Here is a 22,321-nt window from a genome sequence, read left to right on the forward strand (position 1 = left end):
AGGGGGTGAAGGGCTTGGGGGGGGGTATTTTGGGGAAACACGAACTCCAAGTGGTCCTTTTCCTGAATCTTTGTCTAGCTCACTTGGTGGTGACAGTACTATCATCCAAGGACAAGGAAGGATTTGTGCCTTGGGGAAGTTTTTAACCTAAGCTGCTAGAAATAAGCTTAGGGGGTCTTTCATGTGGGTCCCCACATCTGTACCCCAGAGTTCAGAGCAGGGAGGGAACCCTAACACTTGCCCTGATAATAACTATTAAACTGCTTCACCAATAGCAGCATCTCCTGCGTGAACCAAAAATGTAATACACAGTACTAAAAGCCTGTGTATGAACTGAAAAAGTATGATTACATAATATTATAGTATAGACAAATATGATTGAAATGTTGCTGTTGAGAGGACTGGGAGAGGAGAAAAAGCCTGGATTTTGTTTATCGTGCATCAGAAATTGATAACTACCGAGAAGCCTTAGGTGCAATAGATTCGATGGTAGGCGTGCAGCTTGCTCTGCAGTATTGAAACATAGACTGCAGTCTGAAGAAAGTACAAGAAATAAATAATTGTCAATGATTATATAACAAGCCATTCAAGGGAAAATTTCCTCCTCTCATTGTGAGCCCCAGCCTGTGCTTTTCCGAAACATAGAGGAAGGCACGCACCAAGTATAGTTGCTGCATTATAGGCCCAGTAGTGCAATTCTAGGATCCAGAGTAAGGCTGTAATAGCCATGCTAATAAGGATGTTTATGATTTGATTAGGGATCTAACCCTCTTGTCTCAGGGCATAAAGCTTAGGAAGAAACAGTTTCTTGTGCAATCACTCAGTACAGCAGGCTGCAACTGTTCCATATCGGCTTCCCCCTTAACACTCATGAGAGTGGCTTGAAACAATGAGATTTTTTTTTAGCAATGAATGTGTTGAGGGTGTTTTGTTTCACTCTTTCAGGGTTTGTGTTTTGCTGTGGACAGTTTTTTCCTGGAGCCAGGAACGGCCCCTTTAAAAAAAAAAAAAAAAAAAAAAGAGGGCGGAGCTTCTCAAGCCTTCAGGAGCTGGGGGTTTAAGGAACAGCCAGGCAGGGGCGAGCACGAGGCCTAGGCCTCCCTCCCAAGCCTTCCCCCAGCCTGCTCCCGCGATAACTTAGTCCCGGAGCGCGTCTGAACCCGGAAGACCCCGGCTCTGGCCTGATGGACACAACCGCCGGCCAATGTACTGATGGGGGCGTCGCCTGAATGGCGTAACTGGCTGCTGGCGTGTGAGGGGCGGGGCACACGGCGCCCGCCTCAGGCCCATCTGCAGGAGGGGGGGGTGGAGAGAGGTTTGTGTCACGTGATCCATCAGGTACGTCATCGGCGCGCGCCCCCCTGACGGCTTTCCTAGGCGGCGGGCGGAGCCGCGCTGGTTTCTGGCACCGCCTAGGGGCACAGTGACCCGGTCGGACATGAGCGGTCTCAGCCTTCTGCGGCGGGTGGCGCGCGCCGCGTTCCCCGCCGGGGCTAGGCAGCTCCGCACCGGCGGCCTCCGCAGTGCCTACGCCAAGGAGCTTTTCCTGGGGAAGCTGCGGAAGGTGAGGCTGAGCGAGGCGAGCCCGGGCTCCCAGCCCCCGCCACTGACTCTTCCCGGCCCCTGGGGGGAGTCTCCTTCCCTCGCTGGGGCACCTCTGGGGCTCCCAGCCCCCGCCCTGCCGCGGATTGTGTCCGACCCCTGGGGTGTCTCCTCCCTTCCGTGAGGCCCCCCTGGGGCTCCCAGCCCTTGCCCCACCACGGACTGTGCCTGGCTCCTGGGGACTTTTCTCCTCTCTCTGGGGCAGTCCCAGGGCTGCCAGCACGCCACTTGCAACTGTGCCTGTCCCATGGGGCGTCTCCTTCCTTCACTGGGGCACCCCTCAGGCGCCCCGCCACTGACTGTGCCCGGTCCCTGGGGACTCTTCTCTTGCTGGGGCATTCCTGGGGCTGCAAGTACCCTCCTTGCAACTGTGCCTGGCCCCTGGGGACTCTCTTCCCCTTTCTGGGATACCCCTGGCTGTTTCTCTCCTCCGGGTTCTCCTCCAGGCCACATCCTCCTCTGGGGCCTCCTTCCAGGTTGTTGCACCCCGGTGCCTCCTCTCCCTTCGGGGACTCCTCACAGCCCCAACTTTTCTCCTGCATGGAATGGAGCCGTTTCATCCCCTGTTCTCTATGTGCAGACAAGGATTTACAGCCTGGCTCTTATCTGTGCAGGAGTAGCTGTTACCTGAGTGATCTGTGTAAATGAGACTACCTATTCACACTCTCAACACCTGATATAGGCCAGTTGGGGGACCCAGATTCTAGAGTAAGAGGCCCTCCCACCAGAGCATGTTGCATCATGTGAAACACATCTACACTTCCTATACATTAAGTTATTTCAGAAAATCTTCCTTTGGTGTTAGCAACAATGGGAATGCTATTAGAAACGGCTTGCAAGCATTCTAACGCTATGTTGAGTAACTATATGGTGGTAGTCTGTATTCGCAAAAAGAAAAGGAGTACTTGTGGCACCTTAGAGACTAACAAATTTATTAGAGCATAAGCTTTCGTGAGCTACAGCTCACTTCATCGGATACGTTTGGTGGAAAAAACAGAGGAGAGATTTGTATATATACACACACACACACACACAGAGAACATGAAACAATGGGTTTTATCATACACACTGTAAGGAGAGTGATCACTTAAGATAAGCCATCACCAGCAGCAGGGGGGGGAAAGGAGGAAAACCTTTCATGGTGACAAGCAAGGTAGGCTAATTCCAGCAGTTAACAAGAATATCAGAGGAACAGTGGGGGGTGGGGTGGGGGGAAGAAATACCATGGGGAAATAGTTCTACTTTGTGTAATGACTCATCCATTCCCAGTCTCTATTCAAGCCCAAGTTAATTGTATCCAGTTTGCAAATTAATTCCAATTCCAATTCAGCAGTCTCTCGTTGGAGTCTGTTTTTGAAGCTTTTTTTGTTGAAGGATAGCCACTCTTAGGTCTGTGATCGAGTGACCAGAGAGATTGAAGTGTTCTCCAACTGGTTTTTGAATGTTATAGTTCTTGACGTCTGATTTGTGTCCATTCATTCTTTTACGTAGAGACTGTCCAGTTTGGCCAATGTACATGGCAGAGGGGCATTGCTGGCACATGATGGCATATATCACATTGGTAGATGCGCAGGTGAGCGAGCCTCTGATAGTGTGGCTGATTTGATTAGGCCCTATGATGGTATCCCCCAGAAGAGTACCCAGAAGTCACCTACTACAGGACAGGCCCAACAAAGAAAATAACAGAACGCCACTAGCCATCACCTTCAGCCCCCCAACTAAAACCTCTCAAATGCATCATCAAGGATCTACAACCTATCCTGAAGCACGACCCATCACTCTCACAGATCTTGGGAGACGGGCCAGTCCTTGCTTACAGACAGCCCCCCAATCTGAAGCAAATACTCACCAGCAACCACACACCACACAACAGAACCACTAAACCAGGAACCTATCCTTGCAACAAAGCCCGTTGCCAACTCTGCCCACATATCTATTCAGGGGACACCGTCATAGGGCCTAATCACATCAGCCACACTATCAGAGGCTCGTTCACCTGCGCATCTACCAATGTGATATATGCCATCATGTGCCAGCAATGCCCCTCTGCCATGTACATTGGCCAAACTGGACAGTCTCTACGTAAAAGAATGAATGGACACAAATCAGACGTCAAGAATTAGAACATTCAAAAACCAGTTGGAGAACACTTCAATCTCTCTGGTCACTCGATCACAGACCTAAGAGTGGCTATACTTCAACAAAAAAGCTTCAAAAACGGACTCCAACGAGAGACTGCTGAATTGGAATTAATTTGCAAACTGGATACAATTAACTTAGGCTTGAATAGAGACTGGGAATGGATGAGTCATTACACAAAGTAAAACTATTTCTCCATGGTATTTCTCCCTCCCACCCCACCCCCCACTGTTCCTCTGATACTCTTGTTAACTGCTGGAATTAGCCTACCTTGCTTGTCACCATGAAAGGTTTTTCTCCTTTCCCTCCCCTGCTGCTGGTGATGGCTTATCTTAAGTGATCACTCTCCTTACAGTGTGTATGATAAACCCATTGTTTCATGTTCTCTGTGTGTGTGTGTATATAAATCTCTCCTCTGTTTTTTCCACCAAATGCATCTGATGAAGTGAGCTGTAGCTCACGAAAGCTTATGCTCTAATAAATTTCTTAAAAGAAAAGGAGTACTTGTGGCACCTTAGAGACTAACAAATTTATTAGAGCATAAGCTTTCGTGAGCTACAGCTCACTTCATCGGATGCATTACATCTTACATTTTATGCTCTAATAAATTTGTTAGTCTCTAAGGTGCCACAAGTACTCCTTTTCTTTTTACTTACCCTTGTGTTTAAGCTGCTGATAACACCAGTTGCTAATAACCGGTAAAACACTTGCTAATATAGATGTACTGTGTGGAGGCTTACTGGAGTCATTTGGTATTCAATTTGGAGTATCAGGAGGTATGTTTTAGATCGTGGGGTCAGGAACAGGTATGAAGATCTGCTCTGAAAGTGAATGTGGCCTGAATGGTGCATAAAGGAGAGGAGACAGTTTATCTTGCACTCTGACCTAAAGGACAGCAGCTGCTAGATAGACTTTAGGTTTGTTTGTTTTGTTTTTAAGTGATTTGCTAATCATCTCCCTTCTTGGTTACTATAACATCTTCTTTTTCATCCTCACTGATATGCTTATTGCTCCTCTTAATGGTGTCCAAAGTGTAGTTGCCAAAACTATCTTCTAGCCAATTAATTTGATCATGTCTTTCCCTTCATTTAGTGCCTTGCATAATGACAGGTTTCAGAGTAGCAGCCGTGTTAGTCTGTATTCGCAAAAAGAAAAGGAGTACTTGTGGCATAGTCTCTAAGCTGCCACAAGTACTCCTTTTCTTTTTCCCTTCATTTGAATCCCTACACTAGTCCCCAAACACGCTAGTTTGTTCAGCCTCCATTCATAGTCTTTCACAATTTCATCCTGATTTTCATCTATTACCTGGTCTGCTATTGTCCTCTTTTCACCACAGATGATATTTAAGTCCTCTTTAAAAAACCAGTTCTACAGTGAGACTTACAAGGAGTAAGTTTATAACTAAAGAGGAAAAAAGCAAAGTTGTTTCCCCCTCTTGCCAGTGTATTCCAGGTGCTGTGGATCTGTCTTTTAGGTTGTAATGTTTTTGGGGTTTGGGACTCTATATTCTTTAGTGTACTGTAAAGTGCCAGGCATGTTCTAGGTGCTTAACAAATAGTAGAGCCAATATTTGTATACAGACTGAAATCATTCTGAAACTTAAATTTCTTTCCTTAGAAGTTACGCTTTATTCTAGAGAGATTGCACAAGGTCCAAAATTCTGGATTCTATACTTCTGGGTTATCTGATTTGGCAGTAAAAATATGCTTAGCACTTCACTTTTTGTTAGTTTAAATTGTTAGGAAACAGAACTTGTATAAAGGTGGGTTCCTAATATTATATCTAAAAGAAGATTTAATTGTGTGGTCAGTTTCACTTCCACATTTCGATGTAGCTGCCTTTCCATCAGCTCAGAGGCACATACTCAAGTTTCCATTGCTTGTTGGTAGGTTTCATCCCCAAGGGCACACCTAACTATGTTACACAATATACGTAGTCATTTTCTCTTTCCCCTTCTTCCTTTGAACCCTGCCCCTGCTGATGATGTCTTTTGAGCAGCACAGTGAAACAGTGTCACTTCTGCCCAGAGCTAGCCACAGCCATTGTGAAAAATGAAGCGTATCAGAATGGTCCTCTGGAACATCACTCTATTAAGTGCCTATTTCTTTCCAGAATGCATTTCCCAGTCCCTGTTCAGTGCCTTCATTTTTAACATTGGCATCTAGTGGGTAGGTGGCAGTTAATTAAGGCCTTTTCCCCCCGCAAACCATAGATGACAAAGGAGTGTATAATATATACGTGTGGACAATACAAGATTACCAGCCTTCATGTCAGAAAGTTGCTCTTTCATGTGTTATGCAATTAATATTAACGCTGCTTCATTTTTTGTTTTGAAGAAAGGGGAGAAAATAATTGAAGGACATACTAAGCGACAGAGTAGATTTGATTTAAATCACTAATCAGGAAGACGCGATTTAATCATGGATTTCTACATAAAAGTGCATTCTTGTTGGTTGCTATAACCTTAATACATACATAATCTTCACAACTCAGAGATAGATATAGGCTTCATTTTTAGAAGGTACACATTGTACATTTTTAAAGTGATTTATTTTGAAAACTTTTCAGATTAGTTTTACAACTATATCAGAAAATGAATGATTGTTTGGTTATTTCATTTACCAAAATTGAAGCAGATACTTATGAAGTCATTGGGAGGTAAACTATCTCTAGTTCAACAGGTTAATCATTAATATTTGGAGGATTTCTTGCCATGTTGTATTAGGAAAACATCACCAGACGGACTTTTAAATTGTTTTATTTAACTAAATAACCACATTATATATTATGGATTTTAACAGTAAACATATAATTTAACAAAACGAGCATATGAATTGTTGAATTTAGTTAAACATTCAAGTTTTTTAAAACGAGGTTTGTTTTTGTTCAATTGTTAACTAAAATAGTTAAATGAAATATTTAAAAAAAAATTAAATCAACTATGTCAGCCAGGTCAACATGAGAAACTTAAAATATTGGCTTCTGCAGCTAACTCAGTTGTCTTCACCTTCATTTTCCTCTTTGTTCATAATCTGGAAAAGAAAAACAAGCTTTCCTGCTTTTTCAGGTCCCAAATGATTTCTCAATTTGGAATGAATTGGAATATTTTCTTCCTTTTGGACTTTCTACACTGGCAGAAGAAGCTACTGCTGTTAAAAGTGAGATTATCACTTCACTAGTCTCTCAATCCAAGTGTTTAAGTGACTTCCACCAGTTCACTGGTGTGACTGACTTTCTTTAAAACATCATCCGTAAACATATTTCTTGAATGGTTCTTATTCCCAAACTGGGTCTCTTTTATGGCCTGCTACCATTATAGGCTATGCTCAGAAAGACCTCAAGACTTCTGCAATATGCTGCTCAAACAGTTTCACTGTTGTTTCTACGGCCTGTCCCTCCCTTCTCACATTTATCTCCAGACTTCTGCTCCTTGTCCAGATCTGTTCCACCCCCAACAATCTTTTATTCATTGAACTTTTTCTAACTTTACAGTTTTAGAGAGAGGTAAGGGATTGACTCTGTGTACATAAATTTGCAGAGGGACAACAGGGTTGAGGTTGGTTGGTTTGTTTGATTTTTGCTATTAACAAGCATGTTATCTCTGGAGACACTCATCCACAGTTTGAGAACTGCAAAACTAAGCATCTCCGATGGCATCTTCTAAATCAGGGTGGGCAAATTATGGCCCGCGGGCTGGATCTGGCCTGTCAGGGCTTTGTAACTGCCCTGCAGGATTGCCACCCCCGTGGAGCTGTGGGGCTAAGGCAGGCTTCCTGGAAGCAGCCAGCACCATGTCCCTGCAGCCCTTGGGGGAGCGAGGGCAGAGAGCTCTGCGTGCTGTCCTCGCCTTCAGGCACTGCCCTCCGCAGCTCCCATTGGCCGGGAACAGAGAGCCGCGGCCAATGAGGGCTTCAGGGGAGGAACCCGCAGACAAGGGCAGTACATGGAGCCCTCTGCCCCTCCCCTCCCACAGGGGCCACAGGGATGTGGTGTTGGCCGCTTCCGGGAGCGGTGTGGGGCCAAGGCAGTCGGGGAGCCTGCCTTAGCTCCGCTGCGTGCCGCTGCCACCCTGGAGCTGCTCACAGTAAGCAGCGCCGGGCCAGAGCCCACACCCCGAACCTCTCCTGCACCCCAACCCCCTGCCCTGAGCCCCCTTGTAATCCCACACCCCTCCTGTGCCCTAAGACCGCTCTTGCACCCCAACCACTTGCCCTGAACCCTTTCCTGCACACTGTACTCCCTCCTGTACCCTAACCCCTTGCCCCACCTTACATTCATGGCCCTGCATGCAATTTCCCGACCCAGATGTGGCCCTCTGGCCAAAAAGTTTGCCCACCCCTGTTCTAGACTGACCACTAAATCCTGTTGGGTAGATAGAAAGATTAACCAAAATAATTTATATAGAAGTCCCTGGAACCCCATAAGATTGGGTCCATAATCCATCAACTATTAGAATTCATTTACAAAACTTTTCTTAAACATTACATGAATATATGGTCTCATACTATAGAATTAGAATATATAATACCTATTCCATGGTGAGATATCTTTGAGCTAGAATATATTTTAATTAAAACTATCTTTAGATTGCTTTTTTCCTCAAATCATTTTATCAAAAAAAAATTAGATTTTTTTTAAAAATCATTGATTTTTATCCACCGTGCTAAGCAACCAATTTCATTGCTTAATGTTGTAAAGTATAGTACATTTTCTTTAAAATAGAAATGGGTATCTAAATGATTAAATGTCATGGAACTTACTTATGAAGGTAATGCTCAGCTTCAGGCCCAATCCTCCACTCACTGATAGTAATGGGATTTTTGCCATTGACTTCAGTGGGAACAAGACTGGATCCTTTATAGTGTTCGAAGAGCATTAGCCTTTCTTCTGTGTCCTTAAACAAGCCACGGAGCATAAACACTGCCAAATTACCATATATGCTCATTAATAAGCCAAATTTTTTTTAATAAAAAAGGGAAGCATCAGAGAAGGGGGTTGGCTTATGAACGGGTATAGAGAGGGAGAGGTGGGACACAGCCCCTCTCCCCCAACAGAGGGAGCAAGGAGAGGCAGCAGAGTCAGAAGGGAAGAGGTGGGGCCGGAGTCTCTCCGCTTCTGGCCAAGCTGCTCTCCCCACAGCCTCCGAAGAAGCTGCAGTTTCAGGGCTGGCAGGCTGCAGCCCACTGGAACGTGCTGTGGCCATGCCGCCCGGTCTGGCCCGCCAGAGCAGCTCTGGCCAGGGGAGCAACATCTTCCCTGGCCCACCCCAGCAAAGGTGGGAAGGGATGGGATGGGATGGGGGGACTGTGGGAGTCCCGGTCTAGGGGTGGGGTCATGTGAGGGGTGGTCACAAGGGTTGCTTTTGTAAGTGACAAATCTGAGGAGTTGTTAGATTGAAGTGTGACTAGAGGAGGCTTTGGAATTAATTGATAAACTTAACAGTAACAAGTCACTGGGACCAGATGGCATTCACCCAAGAGTTTTGAAAGAACTCAAATGTGAAATTGCGGAACTATTAACTATGGTTTGTAACCTATCCTTTAAATCAGCTTCTGTAATCAATGACTGGAAGATAGCTAACGTAATGCCAATATTTAAAAAGGGCTCTAGAGGTGATCCCGGCAATTACAGACGGGTAAGTGTAACGTCCGTACCGGGCAAATTAGTTGAAAGAATAGTAAAGAATAAAATTGTCAGACACATAGAAGAACATAAATTGTTGGAAAAAAGTCAACATGGTTTCTGTAAAGGGAAATAATGTCTTACTAATTTATTAGAGTTCTTTGACAGGGTCAACAAACGTGGACAAGGGAGATCCAGTGGACATAGTGTACTTAGATTTCCAGAAAGCCTTGACAAGGTCCCTCACCAAAGGCTCTTACGTAAATTAAGATTTCATGGGATAAGAGGGAAGATCCTTTCATGGATTGAGCACTGGTTAAAAGACAGGGATCAAAGGGTAGGAATAAATGGTAAATTTTCAGAATGGAGAGGGGTAACTAATGGTGTTCCCCAAGAGTCAGTCCTAGGACCAATCCTATTCAACTTATTCATAAAAGATCTGGAGAAAGGGGTAAACAGTGAGATGGCTAAGTTTTCAGATGATACTAAACGGCTCAAGATAGTTAAGACCAAAGCAGACTGTGAAGAACTTCAAAAAGATCTCACAAAACTAAGTGATTTGGCCACAAAATGGCAAATGAAATTTAATATGGATAAATGTAAAGTAATGCACATTGGAAAAAATAAGCCCAACTATACATACAATATGATGGGGGGCTAATTTAGCTGCAGCTAATCAGGAAAGAGATCTTGGAGTCATTGTGGATAGTTCTCTGAAGACGTCCACGCAATGTGCAGCGGCAGTCAAAAAAGCAAATGGGATGTTAGGAATCATTAAAAAAGGGATAGAGAATAGGATGGAGAATATCTTATTGTTCTTATATAAATCCTGGGTATGCCCACATCTTGAATACTGAGTACAGATGTGGTCCCCTCATCTCAAAAAAGATGTACGGGCATTAGAAAAGGTTCAGAAAAGAGCAACTAAAATGATTAGGGGTTTGGAACAGATCCCATATGAGGAGAGATTAGAGGCTAGGACTTTTCAGCTTGGAAAGGAGGAGACTACGGGGGAATATGATAGAGGTATATAAAATCATGAGTGGTGTGAAGAAAGTGAATAAGGAAAAATTATTTACTTGTTCCCATAGTATAAGAACTAGGGGTCACCAAATGAAATTAATGGGCAGCAGGTTTAAAACAAATAAAAGGAAGTTTTTCTTCACTCAGCACAGTCAACCTGTGGAACTCCTTGCTTGAGGAGATTGTGAGGGCTAGGTCTATAACAGGGTCTAAAAGAGAACTGGATAAATTCATGTAGATTAAGTCCATTAATGGGTATTAGCCAGAATGGGTAAGGAATGGTGCCCCTAGCTTCTGTTTGTCAGAGGGTGGAGATGGGATGGCAGGAAAGAGATCACTTGATCGTTACCTATTAGGTCACTCCCTCTGGGGCACCTGGCATTGGCCACTGTCGGTAGACGGGATACTGGGCTGGAGACCTTTGGTCTGACCTAGTATGGCCATTCTTTTGTGCTATCAGAATAGATAAACTCCAAATTTAAACCATTGACTATTAATCAAAAGAAGGATTCTTTAAGTATAAACTTAAATTGAGCCAAACAAATCCATAAGAGGCATTAACCAAATTCAGTAATGTGAGGTTAGCAGTACTTTGATCTTCCAGAACAAACTATGTCGTGTCAAGGAAAGGATCGTGGAAATCAAGCAAACAAATTTAGTCCCATAGAGCCTGACCATCACTTATTTCATACTCAGCTCCTCCTGATGTAGCAAATTTTCTATACATTGGTCCTTTTCTGAAAATTTTAGAAGTTACCAAATCCTAAGTGTTGTCTCCACACTCCTTTAGGAGTACTTGAGTAAAGAGAGAATGACATGGTCTTGCAAAGGGGAATTTTTTTTGGAGAAGGGAGGGTAAGGGAGTAGGAACACTGTCACTGTAGCGATATTTCACATCTTTTAATAGCTGCTCATAATTTTCTCTTTATTCAAGTCTAATAGATTGTAATGCCTCCAATTTGCAATGAAAAACACCTTTTGTGAGGGAGAGACGGGAGCACAGCAGAACTGCATTGTGCTAATCCATGCACTCTATCATTGAGCACCCAACGATGTGCTAAGAGTTTCACAAAACTAGTATATATCATCCCTGCCACAAGGAGCTTACAGTCTAAAACTGGCCCAAGTGAGGGCCATAAACAAAGTGTACTACTTAGTACAGGATTCTGGTATCAGGGTCATGTGGTTACTCAAATATGTACTTGTTGGTCGCTCATTTTACCTGTTAGCACACTTTCTTGTATATGAACAGTTTTCCTTCACCCCAGTTTTTCATTTTCAGATGCTATTCCTCATTTGTTTCAACATGCAGTACAACTGAAAAATGTAGTTTTCAATACAGAACAAGTATCTTTCATTTACTTAAGTTTGCTTATTTGAGATGACCTGAATTCCTGTAAACATTTTCCACAATTTTTGTTTTTAGAGGTTAACATCTAAAAGCCACATGTTCTTCTTCAGCCTGCTTTTTATTTGAAATTACCTTAATCATATTATACTCTGACGTTTTAGGAGGAAGTTTTCCCTTATCCAGAGATTTCTAATGAAGAATTAGAAGAAATCAACCAGTTTGTAGGACCAGTAGAAAAATTCTTCAGTGAAGAAGGTATGGTTACTCATCTTTTTCCATACAAATGGTTTCTAATTAGTGATACTACTATAATTGAAATACTAAAAAGGAAACTGTTACTTTTTGTGCATTTATCATGACTTGTATAGTGTCACAGTTTTCCCTTGTATAGTCAATTTTCTTTTTGTGCAGTTCACTCATGCATCAAAGAGAAGAGAGAAATAAGAAAATTATTGTAAAACCACAAAAATTTGAAAGGAGGGCTCTGGAGCAGATGTAAGATTTGAATCTGCTTTTCCCTTTAAAAGTGTGTTCCTTTCACTGTCCTGTAATTTTATAAGCATCTGATTTTGCTCATCTTTTTCCAACCAAATTCAGCAGAGGCAAGCAGAAAGAGTGACTATTTCAGAAGCTGTAAGCATATAAAAATAGATGTTCTGCAATATTAACTAGATCAGTGAATCTGTTTTGGAAAATTGATGAACCTTTTGCTCAGCAAAGGCACAGTGTGATTAAATGTTTAATTATTTCTCTGTTCTCTCAGAGAAACATTGTTGAATAGCTCCTAATTTCTTTACAAACACTAATTTTCACTTCTGATGTAGTAAAGCTGTATCATCCCCAATTTCCAGATGGCAAGTGTGGGGCAAAGCTTCTGACTTCCCCAAAGACTCAGAGGAAATCCAGGGTCATGACATGGATTAAAACTCCTGAGTCGCTGACTGCTAGTTGGACCAATAGCCTATGTCCCTGTTCAGTGGAATAATTCAGCAATTTAAGCTAAAATTCAAGAAATTCTTGAGTGACAGAGAAGACAATGCATATTTAGAGGGCCATGAATCATAAAAAATAAACAAATACTCTTCAGTCAGTTTAAGAGCTGATATTTAATGGAGAAATGAAAAACATTAGGTTACATGGTCTAGTTGATGGTGAGAATGATTTAATTTTGTTTGGGTTCTCTGCCATTTCTGGTTAGATATTCAGGGATAATTCTGAGCAGCAAAAAAAAACTGGAGAGCTGCCGAAGCACTTGGAAATTTGATACAGTTGGCACTGAGCAAAGAAATTCAACTGAGCAGAATCTCTGAAGCATGGCAATTCTCACACACCATGCTGATGTCTGTATCACTCTAATGAATGAACAAGTAAACAACAAACACTTTTCTCTCCCAAATCAGCTAATTATAACCAAGTATATTCTTGATATGATTTGCTTTGTAGCCTAAACCATTTAAAAAGCAATTGCTTTGTTACAATGTTATGTTTTCTGACTGAATTTCATCCCTCAACCAAGCATTGTGGTTGACCCCTTCTACCTCATGCGGTAGTTGTTAAGTCGCCTGCCTATGATGAATAGGAATCTTTCTCAGGGAAGTGCCACTGGAATCTGCAGGATTTGCTTTTTTTCCCCTCAAGAATTTTTTTAGGCAGGAGAGCTTCAGCCTCTGCTGCTGAACAGCAACATACCGTAATGAAAACTAATGCAATTCTTGTCAGTTTACATGCTTGCTATTCTTCAGGACCTAATGGGCAGCTGTGAAACTGGCAAGAACCAGATCTGTTCTTGCTTAAAAACTATCCAGTCTATTAAAATTTATTGGGATAAATGTTCTTGAGGCTGTTCTGGGACAAATTCCTAGGTTGTTTTTTTTTTTTTTTTTTAATATCCCAGTGTTTTGGAACTGTGAGAATTTCTTATTATTCTAATGCTTCATCCTAGTGTACACCTGAATATGCAAAGAAATGTTCAAGATGGTTGAAAAAGCTATAGATTCTCCCCGCTTCCAAGGCCCTACTATTCATGCGTCACCACTTGGAGTATAACTTCTGTCATTGGAACCTTCCGGTCAGTTCCTTCTTGAATGCGGTCAGGGAAGGAGCACCATGAGGAGCTGTACCTCTTCAGCTGGAGAATTATTTCAGCTGAGAAGAGCTCGTTCTTGCAGAAATCTCTTCAGTTTTATTTTCTTTGTGGAGTGTTCTCTTCTTACTATGTAAGAAACAACTGGAAGATTCCAAGGGCTGTTGTCATATGCTGTCCAGGAGCCACCATGAAGAGAGGAGTTGGCTCAAATTCTCTCCCACTATTACTGCCTTAGGGACTAGAACAGAGGTGGGCAAACTACAGCCCATGGGCTGGATCCGGCTCACCAACTGTTTTAATCCAGCCCTCGAGCCCTGCTGGGGAGTGGGATATGTGGCTTGCCCTGCTCCAGCACTCCAGCTGGGGAGCAGGGTTGGGGGCCACTCCGTGCGGCTCCTGGAAGCAGTGGCATGGCCCCACTCCAGCTCCTATGCGTAGGGGCGGCCAGGCTGCTCCACTTTGCACACTACCCTTGCCCAAAGCGCTGTCTCTGCAGCTCCCGTTGGCCAGGAACTGCAGCCAGTGGGAGCTGCAGGGGTGGCATCTGCGGATGAGGCAGCATGCAGAGCTGCCTGGCCGCAGCTCTGCATAGGAGCCAGAAGTGGGACATGGCCGCTGCTTCCAGGAGCCACTTGAGATAAGCGTTACCTGGAGCCTGCACCCATTAGCCTCTCCCCACACCCCAGCCCTGATCCCCCCCCCTCCCACCTTCTGAACCCCTCGGTCCCAGCCCAGAGCACCCTCCTATACCCCAACTCCTCATCCCTAGCCCCACCCCAGAGCCAGCATCCCCAGCAGGAGCCCTCCCCTGTGCACCCCATTCTGCTGCCCCTCCTGCCCCCTGAACTCCTCATTTCTGGCCCCACCCCAGAGCCTGCACCCCCAACCAGAGCCTTCCCCCCACCACACACCCCAACTCCAATTTTGTGAGCATTCATGTCTCACCATAAAAGTTTGCCCTCCCCCTGGACTAGAACGAGTAGAAGCAGAATTGCAAGGTCAAGTAACTTCTCCTTACAGGAATGTACCTGAGAGGTTTTATTTCCCTGCAGTGTGTAGTGGTAACCTCCGTATGCAGTGGGTCACAGTATTCTACCTTGCATCTACTTCAAAACTGGTAGTGAGCCGTAATAGTATAGTGTCTGATGATTGCTGGGAGCTGTTTAATACTTTTCCAGATTCAGGGGAGTGAGGGGTTGGGGCATGTTAGCCATTATTAAAGGCAGTCTGAAGCTAATAGGAGAAGTTTCTGTCAAGTTAAATGGGTGAAGCATGTGTGCATCTGTTGGAGCATTAGTCAAAAGCTAGGGTGCTGAACATGTAGTCTGGTTTGCTGCTGTGGATGCTTTGAGATGCTAGAGGAGAATACTTGTTGAGTGCTTGGGGGCGGGTGAGACGCTCGGATTGCTCCTTTGTCCATTAGCCATATCCTGTTTTGCAGGTCTATGCTCTCATGTTGATTATTGGGAATAGAGGTTATGCTGCTATTAACATGCCATTGTGTTGAGAAGGCTGCTGTAGCCTGCCTGCTTTGCACTGATTCAAATACTCTTGCGGAGAAGCATACTTGCTGTAACCAGTCATACTTCTATTTTCAGTGGACTCTAAGAAGATTGACCAAGATGCTAAAATCCCACCAGAAACTCTAAAAGGATTGAAGAGCCTTGGACTCTTTGGCATGCAGATTCCAGAGGAATATGGTGAGTAAAAAAAAAAAAAAAAAAAAAAGATACTGAAAGTAGAGCCAAACAATTTCTTCCTTTCAATACGGAATGCACCATAAGGCATCACATGCGTCTTCCACCTGTTTTCAAGTCCTTGGCTGAAATGAGGAGGGCTTGGTGTTGCATGGGCATCTCAGTCTCACAGCACTTGCTCAAGATGCATAAAATTCTATTTGATTAAAAGAACTGGCTTACCAGACAAACTGTGGTATCTGATGGAACTGTCAATATCGAAGCCGCTACCTTAGACTCACTCAAGTAAGCAGTGAACCCATTTGTCCACTTTAAAAGCTTAATAGCTATGTTGAGACATAGTTGTATTTTATTAAACCAAAAAACCCTGTCTTCTACAGCTTCAGAAGTATCTGTGGGCCAGGGGCACTAGTTCCTCAATGGAGTAAACGCCCAGAGTTGCAGAGAGAGGACGAAGAATGTTTTCATGCCCTCATATGTGCACAGTGAGGTGGTCTTGAGAATGTTATAATTTAATGTTTTTTTTATAAAGATATAAAATAAGAAATGAGATCATCGCTTACCTAGCGATCTTAAACAGGGATTTGAAGGAGGATGGGACAGTGGCTCTAAAAACTAGTTTGGCCTGGGTCTGTGGTGTATAAAGGACAACCTGAACTACAATGTGTGCGTTGCAGTGACTATAATAGTGCTAAATAAAGCTGGAAGCAGACATAACTCAGAATTCTTGTGCTTTAGTTGGTTTATATCTTCTTTTAACTATACTCTTGTGTGGTGACGCATGCAAGTTAACCCATTACTTATTTTTGTTTAATTTCTCATGAGTGCCACAGAGATGCAAATCTTACTTCTGCGAAGATCTGAGAACAGCATCCATTTGATCCCATTCCAAGACTAATACATAACACACATAACGAAAAAGAAAAAATGGAAGAGTTTTTTAATAATGAAATTGAGTCATGTTAGTCACTAGAATTCATAGCAGGTTTAATTTTTGTCTTAGAATACATTAAATTATCTACTGCTCTAGTAGTCTTAAAACAGTCTTTGTAATGCCAAATGGGTCTTCTACTGTTAATGTCAGAGAAATTTTTGAAAAATCTAAAGTCTGTGTGCACAACTAATACCATCATCAGCCAATAGGTGTTTTACATGCAGATAGCTAATTAGACACCATTTCTGTGTGGGGATCTCAGGCTTTTTCCAAACATCTTCTAGCTTTTTCTCTTCACTTTTTTTTGTATGTGGTCTATATTGAAATATTTTAGTAGACATACAATGCTGAGTGGGTTAGTGCACCAGGAGGAAACGCACTGAGATGTATCATAGTGAAATGAATACATCATATAACACTAATCACATTAATCAAACTTATGACAATCCTTTTGTGAAAGAGAATCTGATCTAGCATAAGCCTCTGTATGAGAGTTGCTGGTTCGTTCATGCTGTTAACAATCCTGTCTTCAATTTTGTAAAAACAAAGTTCTGGCATAAGAATTTTTTGTAATCACTTCCTACGAAATGGGACATGATTGCATTCTAAAAGCAGATTAGGAAAAATCAGTCCAGGGTTGTGAGGGAAAGATAGTCTGGGATATAATAGAGGGTATAATAAATAAAGATAGAGGGTATAATAAATCTTCAGAAGTCAGCCCTAGGATTTCAATTTTAGGTCAGTCCCATAACAGTTTTTCTGTGTTGCCAGAAGTGCCAGCAATCTTTCCAGTTCAAAAGATCTGCTGTATCGACTAATGCCCAGTAAATCAATGAGTGGTGATCTGCTTTATGAGCCAGTGGCATAAAGCAAAAGATGCCTTCTTGATGCTGATGGATACGACACATGAGCAGCTCATCTAATGATGAGTCTATCTCCTATCCCCTGAGCTCATTCATTATAAGACATTAATAGAAATAGAAATCGAAATGGTTCTGGGCCTCATTGGTGTATTCGCCAAGCTCACGAATGTGAAAACAGTGAAGACATTGGAAACAGCTTCTGTATTTGAATCAGTTACATCCACAGTATGTAAAGTTATTAAGTCATGTACAGTTGTGGTTGCTAAGTTAATGTTTGTTTGGATGTGGATTTCAATTGTACTTTTAATTTATATAAATGTGACTTAAGTCTTGGTCACTTAAAATTTTCATTTGGCATAACCTCTTGAATAATGTTAGTGTCAGGCGCAGCAAAAACAAACAAAAAAACCTGGGATTGAATTTCAAATAAACTAATACTTCAGCCAAAAAAACCTCTTGAAATGTATGTTTCCTCTAACACAAATATGAACCTGGAAATTTCAAATAAAAGATCCACGTAGCTTACTAGCCTGACTCTCCTTTCCCCCCTCCCTTACCCCCCCCCCCCCAATAAAATAACTTTTTGTAATTGGAGGCTTTTGAGAGCACCAAAACAACCTGCTACAGCACCACAAGAGCAGAGTTAATTCTTACATCTTCAACTCTAATTACAATTTAGGAGGGAAGGTGCTGTGCTTATGCAGCTTCCTGATGAAGTGTTGAAAATGTGAATTTGTGAACTATAAAAGGTGGCTTTGTAACTGGTTTAATAAATGTCTGAGACTAAATTATGCTCTTTCACTACATGCTCTTTCCATCTAATAGTCATAATTGGATGATCTGTGCCTTGAATATGTGAAATTTTTAAACTGAGTAATATACTGCTTAATCTGGAATTGTTGGTCTTTACTTTGACTCTGGCTGAGTATGGCTATAAGGAGGATGGAGGCCGAGCAATCTCTGTACAATTAAGAGTAAGATATTAAAGTTTTTGTGGTCACTGATGAAATGAACCTGTGGTGGATGAAGGCTGTCAGTCATATGTTACAGTAGCAATAAAGGTCCGAGTTAAGATTACTGGATGACCTATACTGTGTATATCATATTTTCAGGTACTTTGGTGGTTTTTGTAAAATAAAATCTTTACTTGAAATTTCCAGGCTTTCTAACCTTTGCCTTTTTTACAAAGCTATAATGTTCTCCAAAGGTGTGCCTTGAGATTTTTGCTAAAGTGACTCTCTCCTTAATTTCAGGGAAACAAATTTCTTTGTGTGGAATTACAGTAACTCCTCACTTAATGTTGTAGTTATGTTCCTGAAAAATGCGACTTTAAGCGAAACAATGTTAAGCAAATCCAATTTCCCCATAAGAATTAATGTAAATATGGGGCGGGGTTAGGTTCCAGGGAAATTTTTTTCACCAGACAAGACTATGTATGTGTAAAAATAAAATGTATACACAGTATAAGTTTTAAACACACAATTTAATACTGTACACAGCAATGATGATTGTGAAGCTTGGTTGAGATGGTGAAATCAGAGGGTGGGATATTTCCCAAGGAATCCCTTTCTGTTAAATGATGAACTAGCACTCGGCTGAGCCCTCAAGCGTTAACACATTGTTAATGTAGCCTTACACTCTACAAGGCAGCACAAATGGAGGGAGGGGAGACAGCATGGCGGACAGACTCTGTGTGTGTGTGTGTGTGTGTGTGTGTGTGTGAGAGAGATGCACATTGCCCCTTTAATTACGCTGACACCACTCCATGTGCATTGCCTTTTTAAGTAGATCAGGCAGTTGAGACAGAAGCTGCTGCCAGTGAGCCCTGTCCTTCTCCTCCCCTCCCCTCCCACTCTGCTCTATGGAGATGGGGGAGGGGGACACTGACATTAGCCCCCCCTCCCCACCCTGCACCGACTTGCGGAGCAGCTCCAAGGCAAAGGGCAGGAGCAGCACATGGCAGTGCGGGAGGGACAGCTGAACTTCCAGCAGTTGGTAGCCTGCTGAGCAGCTGCTGCTGCACAGGGAACTTAGGGGGGCTGCTGGTCCACCCTGGTTCCAAGCCCTCACCAGCTAGCTGCAATGGGCTGGTCTTCCTGCAAGCAGTGGACAAAGCAGGCAGCTGCCAAACAGCGTTATAAGGGAGCATTGCGTGACTTTAAACGAGCTCGTTCTCTAATTGATCAGCAACATAATGTTAACTGGGCCGACTTTGAGTGAGGAGTTACTGTACCATAGACTTTTAATTGTTAAGCTGTTTAATGACAGGAGTACCCCCAGCCCCAGCCACTCACCTCCAGATGTGGCTACCTCCTTCCATTCCTCATACTGAACCTCTTATTTCCTGGGTAACTTTCCTTCTCTTCCCAGACTTAATTCATCTGTCATTCCTTTGAAGTTTGTAGGTGAAGCTGTTTTGGAGACAACTTTTTTAAAAAAAAGTTACGTTTATATTTGGAGAGAGAAAAAACTACAGATTAAATTTTGAACACCTATATTTCAAAAACCTCTATGCCTGACATTTTGCAGGAAAATTTCATGTGAAATTTCATATCAGTTTATTTTGAGTTTGGCACTGGGGTGATGTAGGTTTGAAAATCAGGCTTGAAGCTGGATTCCTGTTACAAAATTGACCTCCAAAACCTCCTGTGAGATAGAAGAGACAAAGTTGGTAATGTTCTGGAAACACTTACATAATAAAGCAATGATAAAAGCAAATTGATAAAATGATAAAAGCCTGCATTCTATTTAAGTCACTTTGGAAAGTATTGAAAGTTAGTTCTGTGCAACAAGGCAGATGCTTAGGCAGACCTAATAGAATATTTGGATACTAATTAACTTTCTATAATATAGATATCTGCTGTTTTCGTGTCTCATTTATACAAAATAGTACTGTTGTCAATACCATGGACAAATAAGGATGCTTCTAATAGCAAGAGTAGCCTGTTGTGCAACAAGAACTCCAGTTTGTTTACTTACTTCAGTAGAATGTAAGTTGTTAGCTTGATACCATATAAAGTAAATATAAATAGGTCTGTACCTTTTTTTCTATTTCTGAATGAGCAATTTTGTCCAAAATGGATCTTGATATAGGTACCTACTCATTCTTATTTCCTCCCCCTGTGCGTCCCCTCATGGAAAGTTCCTGGCAGTTCAGGATTTCCGCTTGTTAAATATTATTGTGGTTGTTGACACCAGAGGGGGCTTCTGGATGGGGACAGCACTGCAGGCTTCTGAACAGCAGTTCCAGCTGTCACAGCAGAGGCTGTTGCTTCACTTGCTGTGTCCTGCAAAGTGAACCTCTCCTCCCTTGCTTGTTACCTGTGCCAAGCATGGGAACAGTGGCCTGTGGGCAGGGGGTTGGTTGGGGTTAGCAAGGACAGCTCCTACCCATCCAACCTTCTGAGGGGATGAGAAGCGAAGGTGGGACTGGAGGGGGAGAAGAGCTCTGACATAGCCTGGGAAGTGGAAGAATTGGGCAGAGATAGTGGTGGAGCTTGATGCGGCCAGCCTCCCAGGGAGGGAAAAGGGGAGCTGAGCAAAGGCACTGTATCTGGTGATGGGAGCTGGACAGAGTGAAAATGCCCAGCAGAAGGAGAACAAAATGGGAGGTAGCACACAGGAGGCAACTGAGAACAGTGTCTGGGGGAAGTGTCCTGCAAACCACCTGGAAGTAAAAGGGAGAAGGTCTCCCAATTTCTGTTTGTGTTTTTTTTTTTTTTTTTTTTTCCTCTGAGCATTTCAGAATGTTTCTAAAATTCTCACACGCAGGAGTAATTACTCTTGAGTTTACTTTTTGGCCCGTTTTCTGACTTTTTTTAAATGTTTGGCTTTAAAACATTGTTTTTAAAACTCATGGTCTTTTATGGTATTTGAATTTGAAGTAGGCAATACTATGTCTGCTTGCTGCATGCAGTGCACCAGAATCATTCTGGATATTCACATAACTCCTGGGAGCTGGTGTGCAATTACTTGACTGTAGCACTTAGCTCAGTATAATTTTGCAAGTCAATATTTTTTTTTTACCTAGACAAGATTTACCAATAAAACAATTTACAAGAAATATTGATGAAATTACGGTAAAGCAGCTATTCTGCTAATATTTACCTACTCCGAATAGCAATTTCATCATTCTATAGTCGTGCAATCAAATGGCTTTAGAGCATAAGTCGCTTAGTTTAAGAAATCAGAAAATTAAAAACTCATCATTGTATGAGTGAGCTATTTTTTTCTGTACCGTAGCTAATTGTAATAAGGCAAAGTGTCCTCATTCTGGCACAGAGAAGTGTAATTTATTCTGTTGGGTGCAGTTAGTGCACAGGTGGGGCAGGAAGCATAAGGGCCAGATGTCCCTTTCAGGGAGCTGAATGACCTGCAAAACCCATGGTCAGCTGTGGCGGGTGACAACATTCCTAAGCTGGCATGGCACCAGAGATGGAGGAATCCAGAAAAGAAGTGCAAAGGGAACTGCTTGGCACAGAGACAGGGGACCAGGCCCCAGCGGACATGGAACAACCCAACCAGACACCAATAGGAAGCAGCCCAGGGAAATGAGACATTGGACCTGTTGTATTGCCAGGAGACGAGGCAGTGACCTCCCATTTTTCTGCCAGCCCAGCAATTGGGATCACCCATTGCTTTAAGGACCTGGGAGGAGGAGTGGCCCAGGTCTCCCTATCCCCATCCTTGACCCTGCTCTCGGGGCTGGACAAGTCCTAGCCCAAGAGGCCTGAGCTATTGCTTGCTTCTCTGCTCAGCCCATGCCCAGAAGTTCTGAACCCTTGCCTATGTATTGGGTTAGCCCTCAGGCAGGAGCCCCGAGCCACAGACTTCTTACTGGCTCAGCCTCCATCCAGAGGCCTAAGCTCCTGTGTGCGCAGTGGTTCAGCTGTGAACTAGGACAACTGATTGTCTCACTCGACCTGAGCACCAACTCTTCGCCACTGCCAAAAGGGCTCTGGAGGAGTCCCAAGGAACCTTACATTAATAAACTTAAAATCCATC

General features: G+C 43.0%; 1 protein-coding gene across 1 annotated transcript in view; it reads left to right on the top strand.

Annotated features, from left to right (window-relative positions):
* The first annotated feature begins 1,308 nt into the window (after positions 1-1,308).
* Positions 1,309-22,321, top strand: part of ACAD9 (acyl-CoA dehydrogenase family member 9) — a 66,813-nt gene continuing 45,800 nt past the window's right edge. The window contains exons 1-3 of the mRNA XM_038409464.2: positions 1,309-1,564; positions 11,899-11,992; positions 15,422-15,523. Coding sequence (XP_038265392.1) covers positions 1,439-1,564; positions 11,899-11,992; positions 15,422-15,523 — 322 coding nt within the window. The 5' untranslated portion in view covers positions 1,309-1,438. The remainder of the gene's footprint in view (positions 1,565-11,898; positions 11,993-15,421; positions 15,524-22,321) is intronic.

The sequence above is a fragment of the Dermochelys coriacea genome, chromosome 7 (genome assembly GCF_009764565.3).
Source record: "Dermochelys coriacea isolate rDerCor1 chromosome 7, rDerCor1.pri.v4, whole genome shotgun sequence".
NCBI lineage: Eukaryota > Metazoa > Chordata > Testudines > Dermochelyidae > Dermochelys > Dermochelys coriacea.